The 11,902-nt window shown below is 42.4% G+C and overlaps 1 protein-coding gene across 3 annotated transcripts in view; it reads right to left on the bottom strand.

The window, feature by feature from the left end:
* LOC146597464 (protocadherin-15-like) overlaps positions 1-11,902 on the bottom strand; it is a 593,579-nt gene that overhangs the window by 106,124 nt on the left and 475,553 nt on the right. For all 3 annotated transcript variants that reach the window (XM_085302026.1, XM_085302025.1, XM_085302024.1), the window contains exons 17-19: positions 10,149-10,355; positions 1,660-1,794; positions 810-959 (exon numbers count right to left, since the gene is read on the bottom strand). In XM_085302026.1, coding sequence (XP_085158152.1) covers positions 810-959; positions 1,660-1,794; positions 10,149-10,355 — 492 coding nt within the window. The remainder of the gene's footprint in view (positions 1-809; positions 960-1,659; positions 1,795-10,148; positions 10,356-11,902) is intronic.

The raw sequence follows: 11,902 nt of genomic DNA on the forward strand, positions 1-11,902 counted from the left end.
ACTTTCTGTGATTACAAGAAGCGGTTTTATGGACTAATCGTATCCGCCCCAGGCCATTTTCCCTTTAGAATGACCCTAGCTGTCATCTCACAGGACATAAACTGAAATATTTCTTAAACCTATGATGAGGTAGGGTTCTGGACTGAAAGAGTTTGTGCCATGTATAGAGAACAAGCCAATTTAATTTTAGTTCAGGCAAGGCTGAGGCCTTAATTCCCCCCCAAAATTTCCAACTGCAAACCCTCRCTTTAGAAGGCAGCTCTCGCAGGTGTCATCCAGGTCCCACCACGTGGGAATGGATCCCACACTCTCTCCTAACGTTGTTAAATCACTGCTGCCCTCAAACACTTGGCTGCTGATTAGAGAGGAAGAAAGTTTTTAATTACTGAGGGMAGCTGATGAATTCTTCCTGACTGTTCCTACAGCCCCGACTTCTCCTCAAAAGCTGCCCTCCACTAACATCTTCGTGTCTTCTCATCCATCTACCTGCAAATGCTCAGGAGATCTTACACCCTGGGATCTTAGGACAATTACTCCCATATAGAAGCATTTTTGCATTAACTTCAGTGCAACCACAATTCACCTTCCACAYGTAACTCACTGCATGCAAACATTTCTCCCCCACCACCACTTTTTTTTTTTTGGAGGGGGGATAGTGTTGGTCTTTTTTGGCTGCTCAGTGGCTCTACAAACAAATAGCTTGGGCTTCTATAAAAACCTGAAAGGTTTGATCACACGATGAAACATTTCTGCGTATGTTCTACTAAACTGTTTACACAATCTCACGCTCTACTTTAAATTAATATTACCTTTATAACGCCTTCTCCGGGCCCCATGTCTGTATAGATCTTRACACTGTATGATATATTGGAGAAAGTTGGGGTATTATCATTTGCATCAATCACCACGATGTTGACTGTCACTGGGGCGCTCTCCTGTACGCCATCAGAAGCGGTCATCTTCCGGAAAAGAAAGCAGAACAGGAACACATTTCAACAACGTGTCCTTAAGGCAATTACAACCATGAGAAAATACAGTTTAACAGTTAAAAAAAAATTATTTGTTCTTTTTTGTTTACATTTGCTAGTAAATTCCATCTCCAGAAAGGTGCAGTGAGGTCTGAATTAAAAAATTAGCCGCTAAACGATGAGCATAAAATTAGATACCATAAGTGACTACTATTACATGAACAAAATACGCTCAATAAAACATAACTGTAAATCATTGCAAAAATAATAATCATATGCAACTGCTTTGCCTGTGAGGTTTGTATTTCAGAGGGACTATTCCCCTTATAAAAAGGTCTGCAACTGGCAGCTTGGAAGAAACCCTCGGTTTTCATTGCAGAAGAAATACATCTCGGACAGCAAAACCGCAAAGCCGGTTGTACTGCACCGGTGTCGGCTTCCTTCGCCAAACRCGGCCACAATTTCTTGTGCTAAAAAAGAGCTGAGACAGCGTTCAATAAGCCAGGAAAAAAAAAGAAAAGAAAAGGTGGTTAGCAGAGAGCAGGGTCAGCCCGTGTCGCTGCAGAGCGGCTCAGGGCAGGGGGGCAAGACTGGGACCCCGGAGACTACGCCGAAAACGCTGCTGTCAAACTGGGCCGTTTCAGCGAGCTGCAGCGCTGCCCGGTTCGGGATTTTGTCCGCGCTCGCTTACCGAGAACGTGTACAGCTGCTGGGCTTCCCTGTCCACGGGCTGCAGCAGGGTGAGGTAGCGGGTTACGCCGGCCTGAGTCACAGTGAAAAACGCGGTGTAATCGTTGAGGAAGAGATGGAGCTGAGGATCCTTCGTCTTCGAAGGACGGAAAGAAAAAATAAAAAGGAGCGTATTTTATTATAAATTYGTTTTTTTAAAAAATTAGTTATACATGCCTTTAAATATATATACACAGTTCATGCAAGTATTTGTTTTAGCTGCAAACTAAATTAGCAGAAAGTTCAATGACGTGACTGATGGCCAGGAAAGGAGGGAAAATCCAAAAAAACCCCACCACCTGATTTTCTAACGGAGAGAGAAAAAGGCACCAAAAATATTCTTTACAGGTTAAAGAAACTCAAACAGTAAGTAAATACCTATATCTGCCAGGGTAACAAGGTGGTTTGTTTAGTTCTGTTTTTTGTGTTAAAAAGATACCTTAAAGCCAAGGGTCAGTTATCCCTAAGTAGGAAGTAGATACAACCATTTATCATAAAGCWTATTAAAAACAATTTAAAAAAGTAACCTATCTGGGCGAATGCAGCAATAAAGCAGTTGAGCCGATGCAACGAAGCTAACTGCACAYGTTGCAGCACGTGGCTAAACAGACACTGCTCAGAGATTTCGTTTATGCCTACGCRGAAAGCAACTTTGCAGAAAGACTTTCAAAGTAACTAGACCAATGAAGTGTTCACAAATCCTGGTGACACGGCAGGCATAAACACTCGAACTACCTGAACGTGCTAAGTGCAAAAAACAAACAGCTCTGAGGCTAGATAAGGCCAATAAAAGGAGAGACAGAAATTCATTTTAGCAATCCAAAATACTCTCAAAAGCAGGTTTGGGAAGCCCAAGATTACACTATTTAAATGAGAAAGCATTTTAGTTGCTCAAAGCTACGTGAAAGAAATATCAAAGTATTCCAAAGGCAAGGTTTCCCGCTGCCTAAAGCTGCGCTGCATCTAGGCCAACTCCCAGCAAAATTAAAATGCAGTTTACAACTAGCAATGCAAAAGGTAATCTTTTATTCCCATGAAAAATTATGGCTGGGAACTGCCAGTAACTGTTCGCTTTGTAGATGCTACAAAGCCGGTCTAAAATTCTAGTTTACAAAAGCCCAGGTCTGCTTGTTATGCCAGTTTGAACACAAAGAAACACTACTTTTTTCCTAGTAATTTGACCAACGATGGAAACGCCAGGCCCTGCTCCAGGCAATCTGCCCTATTGCCTCGCGATCCCGCTATTCGACACTTTATCCCAATGTTTTAGCTAAGTGGCCTTTGCTGCAATYGATGCCCGTTTCCACTTCTTCTGGGCATCCTGGCTCCGCAAAACAATTTTTTCCCCTTAACCTTTGCGTTGCCATGTTTTTACRTTGCAATTACGGTTGCTGCTGAAAACGCTGCGATTCCTGACTGCTCTGCCGGGCAGTCGAGCTCATCGCTGGTAAATTGCTAAGCAGATTTGAAGCACAGAAGTATCCAAATCCACACGACAGAGGAGCACACATGCAACCTGCAAGGACTGTTTCAAGCACAAAAAAGCCTCACCACCTAATTTCAGAGAAAAAAAAAATAAATAAAAAGAAACCACACATACACACACAGAGAGAGAGAGAGAGAAACCCACACTTCTAAAGAAAAATAAAACATTCTGCAAATGTAATACCCAATACCTACAGGAACAGCACCTGGTGCAAGCTACAAAGCAAAAATACATGACACAAAACGATTACAAGCAATGAAAYGCAAAGCTATCATAAATGGATATTACAAAGCAGTACATTTGAAGAAAACGTTAAAAACAAAAATACAATAACCTGAGAAGCAGAAAGTGTTCCAAAACCCTGGTAAAAATAATAACAATAATAAAATAAAATAAAAAAAACACACACAAAGCCTGGGACTGAGTTTGTTCTGCTTGAAACAATCTCTAGAAAAGTTCCCGAAAGTTTGCAAACCTATTGCCGTCTTGGCTTAGGCATCTAAGCCACTTGGCTTAGTCATCTCCCAACCTGGAGAGGGATGAAGCACAGGCCAACATTAGCCGGACTGACCAAAACGTCCCGACATCCAACCTGATAAACCCACAGACCACGAGGAAATCAGAGACTCCCGGCGGGTGGCCAGACAGATACGGAAAAAGAGAGAAGCCACAAACGAGAAGCTCATGGTTTAGTTCAGATGTAACAAAGAACAAACAATTTTTTTTTCTAGGATTTTGAGCTTTCTCATCTTGGAATAGAGCGTGAAGTTAGCAAGCCAACCAGCAGACAGCGGTCGTGTTCCCGTAAGGATGTCAGACTTCCTGGGCTARACGATGTCAGCACCAAGCCCAGGTCTTTTCTCTTAACTCGCGCAARGTTAGTTTTGCAGAGCCTGATGGAGAAGCCGCAGAGGGTCCTCCAGGTTCACAATACCTCGGACGGATGAGTCAAGGCACACATAGCAATCTCCCACCTGGGGTCATTTTTCTACGACTGTGCTATTACCATTAAATATTGCAAAAATAATCCGAAGCACAGCCTCMCGATCTTCGCTGGGCCTTAGCCGTAAAACTCCTTAAATCAACAGAGCCCAAGAAGAAGAAGTAGAAATCAGAATGAAAAACTGGGGGAGGCAAGCCAGTCTGAGAAGATGTTGTCCATGGTACACTATGAATAAGCCTTCCTCCTTAAACATTTTTATTTAGTCATTTAAATAATATTTAGTTATTTAGTTAATAATAAAGATAAAAGGAAGAGCGGAGATACAAGTGTTGCTATAAAGAAAAGTTGCATCGCTTTTCAGACTTTTTCAAGTTCGGGGGCAAAGGGACGTGACCCTCCCTGAGAGAAGAGCCAAAGGAAAAGTTTTGAAAGATCATCTTCYGTTCCTCATCCAAGTGAGCTGCTCCTGGGAGAGGGCAAGGGAAAAAAATGCCAGTATCTTCTGTGTTCCCTCTAATTAGCACAGCATTTCTGTAAAACAGGGCAGATGCACAAAGGACAAATTCCTTGAGGCCTCCAAGGATCTCTGAAAGACTGGAAGAATAGCTTCAGAAGTGAAAAATATTAGATATTCAACCTATGTGAATCAGGGAAGGAATAAAATGTTACAATGGTAAGAAAAAAAAAAGATGACCTGTCTTTATAAATCCTAGAGAAAGCATTTATCTACTATAAATCCTAGAGAAAGCTGACCGTTTGCCTTTCCTCTTCTGTTTGTTTTAGTATGATATTAATGGACTGTTACATTTAGAAAGAATGATTCTTCAATTAAAATTTTGTAACGTGACTATTAGAGKGCCAACAAAGTGCTATACTGGGATATTCTTATTTTAAGAGCTCTCCTCTTAAGAGGATACCTGCCTCGRAACAAGTTCGAACAGTAACAGCGAAAGATACGAGCAAGTAGGTAAACAGCAAACRATAAAATATACCAGTTTTTCTGAATACACAATTCATTGTTATTCCTTATCTGGATATTTCAYTGAAAATCCACAGATCGAATTCGTAGTTACAGCCTAAACTTACTTTATCCGTTCATCCATTCTTTGCTCTGTCCTCTCGGTTTGCAGTCAAGATACCTTTATGGAAAGCAATTGCTCCTTTAAARTTCTCCTAAGCTCTTCAGACATCTGGATATTGAGCAGCCATCCAGTTTGACTTACCTTTTCCAGACAACTGAAGTACAGAACAAGAAAAGAGCCTAGCGRGAAAGTACGTACAGGGGAAACCCGAAGCAGTAACCGAACCGGGGCATATTCTGCCGCRCTGGGATCGTTGCGTTGGTCTGCAGGCATCTGCAGAAGCATCGGGGTTAGCGCACGGATGCTTTTACGAGCACTTCAATGCTTTATGAGCCTGTGTGTGTGCATATATACACATACATATATATATATTTAATATATATTTTAAAGAGCCCCAGCAAACCAGAGCATCAGACATCAGCATTCTCCCGYGGAAACACAAGACGAAGCAAGCGAGTAGTTTGGGGAGCTCTCCGTCAGCGGCTATCAGATTGTACCCTTTAAATTCCTCATCTCAGCTTCAGTTTACTTAGGTCTTAAGGCACTCCTGTGGCTTAATTTAATTTATGCCATTTAAGCAGACTACTTAATTATATCAGCACTTGGCAGCGCGGCTCTAGTTAAAGGTCTGTTTGCAATGTCACTTCTGTAAATTAATTTTTGGAAGGCTGATAAYAGGACCGTATTAAAATTCTCACAGGGCTTAAACTGAGAATGTGAGGGCTTTTTTAAGCATACAGTTAAGATGACCACTTTCTCCATCCACTTATCAGACAACAGGGAGTTATTTTCATAGGAAATATAAATCTAAATCGATTTGTCAATCAGAAGGCTGGATACAATTGCATTATTTGGCCACTGTTGTGGCATCGCTATTGGAAAACCACGTTCAGAAGCATCGACAAGCTAGAGTTTTTTTTTTTTTTTTTAATCAGTGATCTGTATTTAGTGAATGCCTTAGTTCACCAAGCTACAAAGGAACAACGGAGCCACCAGAACTTCCAGAGCCGTGGTTATCGGCGCTCACCAACCCGCCGCGAGCTGCTCTTTGGCTTGCTCGGGCCATTGGTGCTCTCGCAGCCTCCCCAGGAGCGAAATCCTGTGCCACGCCAGTGCCCWGCTCATGCCGCCGGGCTCCCGGGGGCGGTAGGAGCAGGTCAGCTTGCCATTGAGCATCAACGAAAAGTGCAGTTATGAAGGACAGAAGATCAATAAACTTGCTGAACGAGGCACCAAACTCCTCGAGGGGTCCGGGCTGCTGAGAGAGCGCAAACCCTTTCCGATATCTTCCAAGCTTAGTGATGTGCAGTTGTGGCCCTGCCCTTATCCCCGACTCATGGGAAAAGGTCTTGCAGGTATAGAGCCCCTCCTAGCAGCAAGGAGAAGGACAAAACTCCACTTCATGCCATCTCCCCTGGTGCATTTCATCCTCATTTTGGGGTGTCACAATTCAATTTTGCACACGGCGCTGAGAGGTCTTGACTTGAACACAGGACCGAGTCTGAGCAATGCGCGCTCCCGTGCTTCTGACCATGTTTCTATGTAGGAAGATGTTTCTACAACCAGGCTGAGCAGGCATCAGAACAAGAACAGTCCCATAGGACTGCCTGAAGCTCCAGCAGAGGAGCTAAAGGTAGGAAAAAAACCACCCTGTCATACAGATAAATCTCAGCTTCGCTGGCTTGGTCAGACCTCCTTTTAAAAGATACATGTATCCTAAACGCTGCCAAGTCATGAGGATAACACATGGGATATTGAGCGAGGATGTCTTCCAGCTTCAAACGATTCTGCGACGGGGCTGGTGAACTGCACGACTATTAATCGCCAGCTGAAGACCATCCTCTACGTTCTTCTGTGAGATATAAATCAACTTGCCACATCTCTGCAAGCCGTTGCAAGGATAATTGGCAGAGAGTCCACTTTCTTATCTCCCACTCTGAAATGAATGAAGGTATCTTGTCACGGTTTCGAGAAATGTATTTTTTATGACTGCAGATTTCCTCTTTTGAGGCTTTCACTGTACTTCAGAACTTATATCAAGTTGGCCTTTCATTTATCGTAATTTATTTTATTTTATTCTATTTAAAGCGATGTATATTTTTTTTCTTTTAAAATAAGTAAGAGGTTGGGGAAAATCAACCGGAATGTAGTACTGGTTAACTAACTAATATTTTGCTTTGTGATATTGAAACCTTCCCAAATAATTTCAGTGGCAAATCAGACTACGTGTCAACCACAGCCAACAAAGCGGTTTCTTCTCCCAGCCAGCATCCTTCAAATCTCCCCCACAAAAATCTGCTTTTCTTAGGGCGTTTTGTGTTTTGTTTTTAGTTCTCCGCTACTCAAAAAYCATAAACCGAGAAAAATTTCATTTCTGATGAAAACAGAAAATCTTTCAGTTTGAAAGGGGACGGAACAGGGAACTAAACCAGGCGAATAAACAGAAGCAAGAGATCTGGCGAGCTTTGGGTCTTGCCACTTACATCTCCCAGTGTTACTTTTGCCACGCTACGGGAAAGCGCACAGGCCGAACGGAAGCCCTCGCTCCACTTCAAATTGGGTCTGTAATCCAAATTTCACTTGAAATACTCCAGTAGATTATTCCAGTTGTAGTGAACCCAGAAGAACCAGCAATTTATTATGCAATACATCTCGAAAATTGTTCCCAACGTCCACTGCGCTGAAGGAAACCGGAATAAGCACTTCACGCCAGCTCATTTCCCAGGCCAAAAACCCTTGCTAGTTATGCATGCTACAAACATTAAGCATCTGATTTAATACATGAAATATGGAACCTTTTCAATAATAAACAAAAATGTTCAGTGAAATACTTCTGGCTGTATCCCAATCTTGCGCAGTGCAAATGAACTAGATTTTCAGTGATTCAGTTCAAACTACAGTTATTTATTACCTAATCAAAATATTCAAAAAAAGCGAAACAAGTTAAGTTCATTGAGAGCAATTTTTTTTTAGGCCCCCAAATGGTTGCTTCCTATAGATTACAAATTTAAGGCCTATTTGTATTGACCTGTGGAAATATTTGGGGTGCTTATGTTGAAATTTAAAATGTTTGCAAAAATAAGCTTATTAACGAACTGCCTTACCCAATATCCAAATACTGACATAACTGTGTGGGAACACACTGATGTGCTCTGGAGAGGGCATGCCCTCTCCAAAAAACCAGTGAGCTTTAAAGTAATCTTAGCTTTCAGTCTTGCGCACGGTGTAATATGYAGTTACACCACCAAAGGGCCTTATAAGACTTCAAAGTATCAAATCTGCCTTTGACATCTGGTGTTAGAGCTGTGCAGCTGCCAGAGAAAGGTTAATCAGAGTGCTGTTAACTATTAGCCTGAAAAAGCACAGAAGGTTAATGCAGTCTCAAGCATTTCTCCCATTCCTTCGAAATGTAACGCTATTAGGCTATTAGGAAACTAGGAAAGAGGGGAAGAGCCCCCCCCCCCCAAAAAAAAGTGGAAAAATGCTAATTAAACATAGCAGCATCTAAACTAGGAAAGTGAGCTCTTTGCAGTTAAAACAGTTGTTTTGAATCACTTAAGCACGACTGACCCAGCTCCTCCACCCCAGCCACGCTGCACAACTTCACTTACGCCGCTGCAGACATCCTACGAGCAACAGGACCTTCTTTCCAAGGCCTCTGCTGCCGGAGAGCCTTGGGCGTACGCACCTCACAGCACCTCAAGCAGCAGTGCCCTTGCAGCTACAGAAACGCCATTTTTTTTTGCATTTTCTTTGTTGATCTGACATGGGATCACGGCTCTAAGRAAAGCCTTCAGAGAATAGTTATTGACCTAGTGGCTCAGAGTTGCGATCAAGGACGCCACCTCCTGTGATGCGATTTCTGTTGGGTTCAGGGAAACTGGACTTCACACACGATACAAATAATGTGCCTTACGCAAATCTAAATCACACAGCACACGCTGCAAAAATAAACACGCACCTGATGCCAGCACCTTTCTTCTTCTCAGTTCAGCAGCCTGCAGGTTGCTGCAAGTTAGCCTTACAACTAACTAGGTCAAGCAAGACAACTGCTTTAACACAGGTAACGCTGAGGAAGGAAGAGCATTTGGCTTGTGAATGAGAAGTACGGTTGCTGATGCCTGTCACCTGCATTTGTTCCATATCTGTTACCTAGGCCCTAAGCAAGCTGTCTCCAACTATTTCCAAGCATCTATCCAACTCTTTATTTTGAATGCCAGMGAGTTGCCTGAGACTTTTTAACGACTAGGTGAAAGAAATACTAGATGAGCTTGGGCTTTAGAAGAGCTCCTTGGGACATTAAATCACTCTACCGCAGGCAAGGCTGTAGGAAGCGTCATTCAGTGCCAACGGTCCCTCACGTTTCTCTAAAGCAAGAAAATCGCAATGCCGGAAACGAAGCTCGTACAAACAGAAGATGGTTTTCAGAGTATCAGGACACCAGTTTTATCAGAAAATATCATTGTACGCTATAGATGTTAGTGCAAAACATATGCCTACAGCTTCCTCAGGTACCCAAAGACAACAAGAGAAAAGAAAAAGAACCAGTGAGAACAGACACAAGAAAGAAGAGCAAAGGACAACCTGGAGAGATGATGGTAATTAGAGGAGAGAAACCTCAACAGAAACACAGCGAAACCAGCCTCAGGGAAAACAGAAGACTTAATCTGAGAGGCTTGCTGTGGTTTAGGCTACTGCTCTTTTAAAGATGTTCAGTAAGAGATGTTAATACCAAAATCTGGGCAAAGAATGGACTAAGCTTTTTTGCCTCTAGCTCTCCTGTTCCTCTTCCTCCAGGTGTGTCCAGATTTCCTTCCTCTTTGACCTCTTCCTTCCCATCTTCCCCACCCCCCATCAGAGACTCATCCTTCCCACAAAATCCCATTTTCTTCCCCATCATGCTAAGCATTCACCAACGATGCGAAGAGAGAGAAACGTACCTCCTCTACATCATTGTCCAACACTACAATTTGCAATGGCGAGGTCAAGTTGCGGTTCTCAGAGACGGTGGTACCCACCGGGGAGGATTCGAGGATAAAGCCCTCGTACGTCGGTCTCGTGAAGTAAGGCTTCTGATTATTCTCATCGAGGACTTCAATGTGTAAATTGGCAAAGGCAGGAAGAGGATGGCCGTTGTCCTGTTCAGCCTGAAAAGGAAAATGAAGGAAAAAAAGATGATTTACCTAAGGCTTTCAGACACTGCAAAAGCTGTGCAGCAGAAATCCTGCCTTAAAGTATCAAGATCATGAGTTTGGAAAAATCTCTTGTACCTGAAAAGATAAAAGAAAACTGGAAACCCTGTATGTACAACGTAACCACCACCTATGCTGATACCACCACCCACAGAGAGTTGGTCAAAAGATGATTACAGTGGCTATAGACAGAGGGCACTTGCTACAGATTACTGGGATACTTTGGTTCTACTGAAAATGATACTTTTTCTTTTTTTTTTTAATCCCACGTGTTCATCCTTCTAATGTTGGAGGAATGGAATTTGAATTTTATTTTGCCTACTTTGGAATTTTAAGCAAAATTCTTTATTTCAATGAACAACCCTCACTCTGCCATGGCAGTGCCTCATCCTACCGAGTTCTGCTTGCTCATACAGCTTCACCCGATCRCTTCTTTGCAAAACTGCAAAACATAAAAACACTAATTGCTCATTAGATGACAGGCTGATTCGCTCCAAATCTACGATTTTGCCTTTTTTTTTTAATGATTGCTTAAATGCTAATTAAAATGAATTTAAAAAAAGGAAAATAAGGTACAACAAGCAGTTTGCTTTTTAATTTATAAAGGGTAACCAGCTTTAATTGTAATACAGCTCGGGTTCTGGCAGCAAGGCAAYAGTATGGAGCCGTCAGATGGTCTCTGATACTTTGGCTCCGTTGCCAAAACCTGGAAGCACAGCGATCCCGAGGCTGCCTGCGGGTCCCGCGCTACTACCTCTCTGCGGAGACGGGGGCAGTGCTGTGTGCAACACAATTCCCAGGAGTAAAAATATTTCAGCGGAAAGAGGGAACGGTACGAAAACTACTGCTAACAGTACTTTTTTAACTCCCGAGGATAAAGTCAGCTCTTCCTGCAGATGTTAATGGCAAAGCACTTCAAAACCAACAGAGAAGTAGCTGGTGATGGTATGAGAGACTAGATAGGGGACTCCTAAGCCTGAACATATCCCATAATTGACAGATGTGAGATTTGTTTTGAAATTTTTACATTTGAAATTTATTTTCATTCAGCAGAGCACCAACAGTTTAACAGGGAAACCGCACCAAAATTAATCGAAGATGCTCTAGTTACCAACCTGCTAGAGCATAAACCTTGAAGTATGTCCTGATACACCCAGTTTTTGGCCCAAAACAATACACTTAATGTATACATGGAAATAAACCCAGCAAACGTTTCCTTTAGTAGATGAGCCAAAGATGAATACTGATCCGATTCTATTCCATAAGCAGCTATATTGCTGAGCATCAAATACTCTCTACCACTTCAAGAAAAGTCTCTTCACAATAAAAAGTCTTAACTGCCACATGTTCCCTTAAAACAGACCTGCATGTCCCTTGCAACTGCTGTTTTCCCTTTTTTAGTTGTCTTTTTGCAAAGAACAGACGATCCAAAAATTACAATAAAAATATTTCTTTCGTTCCTCTGTTGGCACCGCAACTCCAAAGCCCTTGATTTTTTTTTT

This window comes from Rhea americana, unplaced genomic scaffold (genome assembly GCF_003343005.1).
Source record: "Rhea americana isolate MKP2758 unplaced genomic scaffold, rheAme1 scaffold_183, whole genome shotgun sequence".
In the NCBI taxonomy this organism is placed as follows: Eukaryota; Metazoa; Chordata; class Aves; order Rheiformes; family Rheidae; genus Rhea; species Rhea americana.